Here is a 2,336-nt window from a genome sequence, read left to right on the forward strand (position 1 = left end):
GCGCCCCCAGCCTGCCCGGCTGCCGGTGTCTCGCAGGTGACGGTGCGGGACGCGCTGAACCAGGCGCTGGATGAGGAGCTGGAGCGGGACGAGCGCGTCTTCCTGCTGGGCGAGGAGGTGGCCCAGTACGATGGCGCTTACAAGGTGCGTGGACGCCGTTACCGGGCCGGGAAGGGGGCTCAGGCGGGCCCTGACTCCTCTCTCGTGCCCTGCAGGTCTCCAGGGGTCTCTGGAAGAAGTACGGGGACAAGAGGGTGATCGACACCCCGATATCAGAGGTATGGCTGCCCGCCTCCTACCCTGGCCACCCCTTCACCAGCTGCTCCCCCGGTGCTAACCCTTGGTTTCCTTCTCTTTCAGATGGGCTTCACAGGAATTGCTGTCGGTGCTGCTATGGTTTGTAAATTTCATTCCTTTTCAGTTAAACATTTAAACTGTTTTTATGTAAAAACATACTAATATATATTTTAATATATTTAACAGGCAGGCTTGAGACCAGTGTGCGAATTCATGACATTCAACTTCTCCATGCAAGCAATTGATCAGGTTATAAACTCTGCGGCCAAGACCTGTTACATGTCTGCAGGATCAATCGCTGTTCCCATCGTCTTCCGGGGCCCCAACGGGGCATCAGCTGGAGTCGGTGCTCAGCACTCACAGTGCTTCGCAGCTTGGTACGGGCACTGCCCGGGACTGAAAGTTATTAGTCCTTGGAGCTCAGAAGATGCCAAAGGTCTGCTGAAAGCGTCAATCCGGGACGATAATCCAGGTGAACACAGGCAGATCACGGCAATACCTAGCACTCGATCCTGAAAAGAATGTCTGTTTTCCCCTCCTGCCCCATTTAAAACAAAAAAATATATTGTTAAACCCCAAAACACTTAAGGTTGTTTTACTGTAGCTTTAGGATACTTACAGAGGCACCGAAGTATCATTTCAAATACTTAACTTCTTCCTAACAGGCGCTTGGCTTGCTAGCAGTAGACTCTATAATTTTGTGCTGTTGCCAGCTACATATCTTTACTGCCAGTTTGTTACCAATCAGGAAACTTAAAAGAAGCATTTATGAATCTATCGTAAAGGGGTTAAAAAGGATGAAGATGACTGAGGAGGAGTTCCTGCGTATACAATGTCTATGTAACTCATTTTGACAGGTTATGATATGCATGTGATAAATTCAGAATGTCATTAATTAAAAGCAGGGCAACCTTTGTCTTTATTTCTCACAAACATGCATGCAAAATCTAAGACCTTTCTAAAACTAGAGATTCTACTGTTGGGTACCAAAAGTTAAACTTCTGATCTCATTTAAGACCAGTTATAGACAGTTTTTTAAATAATTCAGCATTGAAGTAAAGACTGTGGGTTTGGTTGGGGTTTTTTTAATTGCTTCTGCAAATATACTCCAGGAGGGGCTTAGTGTCTTGAGCTAGTCTGCTGCAGTACCATTAATCATCAGTAGAGTCCTTGGCCTGCAGATGTACACGTTAATCCAAGTATGTTTTCTTCTAGTTGTGATGCTGGAAAATGAATTACTGTATGGTGTTCCCTTTGAAATGTCTGAACAGGCACAGTCGAAGGATTTCGTTATTCCAATTGGAAAAGCTAAAATAGAAAGGCAAGGTAAACTGAGAATACCGCTTGTTTCCTAATTAACTGAACTGCCTGGGGACTTTTTTTTTAGCCTTTTTGCAGTTCAGAATACTGCTGTCATGGGGCACAGAAAAATATTTCAAGTCTTAAGTGTTCAAATGTTATTTTAATCTATAGTATACTTAATTGCTCTGTTGCCCATGTAAAGAAAAATCACTTGATTCTCTATATCTCATCTAAAACTAGACCTTTCTAAAAGATTTGTTCCTTAGTATAGAGATGTCTGAAAAACTTTTTTCCTCATCTTAGTATGTAATTTTTGTCAAAAACACAGAAGAGATCACTGTTGTATTTCAGCCCATTTGTCAGGATTTATCACTGAATTATATGAACATTTGAAAAGGATAATCTGAAAACTGTATTATAGTCTCCTCAGTTCTCTAAAGTAAAGGTTAAAGTTGTGTCTTTGCACAGTCCTTCTGCTACCACTCTTCATGTTATGTACGAGCGTAGAATACTTAGCATTTCAAATAAATTTAAGGAACTTAAATTTACAAGAGAATCCTAACATTACCTTGAAAGGAGCCTGCGGTCCAGAGAAAAGCTTTAAATCTTAAAGTTTGGGGTTTTTTTCTTTTTTAACTCTGGTTTCTATTGTAGGAACTCATGTTACGTTAGTGTCACACTCAAGACCTGTCGGACACTGTATGGAAGCAGCTGCTGTACTTGCCAAAGAAGGTGTA

At 42.5% G+C, this 2,336-nt stretch overlaps 1 protein-coding gene across 1 annotated transcript in view; it reads left to right on the forward strand.

The window, feature by feature from the left end:
- PDHB (pyruvate dehydrogenase E1 subunit beta) overlaps nucleotides 1–2,336 on the forward strand; it is a gene marked incomplete at its 5' end in the record, with an annotated part of 4,564 nt that continues 2,228 nt past the window's right edge. The window contains 6 exons of the mRNA XM_035903804.1: nucleotides 1–144; nucleotides 216–278; nucleotides 361–396; nucleotides 484–769; nucleotides 1,513–1,623; nucleotides 2,254–2,336. Coding sequence (XP_035759697.1) covers nucleotides 1–144; nucleotides 216–278; nucleotides 361–396; nucleotides 484–769; nucleotides 1,513–1,623; nucleotides 2,254–2,336 — 723 coding nt within the window. The remainder of the gene's footprint in view (nucleotides 145–215; nucleotides 279–360; nucleotides 397–483; nucleotides 770–1,512; nucleotides 1,624–2,253) is intronic.

This window comes from Egretta garzetta, unplaced genomic scaffold, assembly GCF_000687185.1.
Source record: "Egretta garzetta isolate BGI_Z169 unplaced genomic scaffold, ASM68718v1 scaffold91, whole genome shotgun sequence".
NCBI lineage: Eukaryota > Metazoa > Chordata > Aves > Pelecaniformes > Ardeidae > Egretta > Egretta garzetta.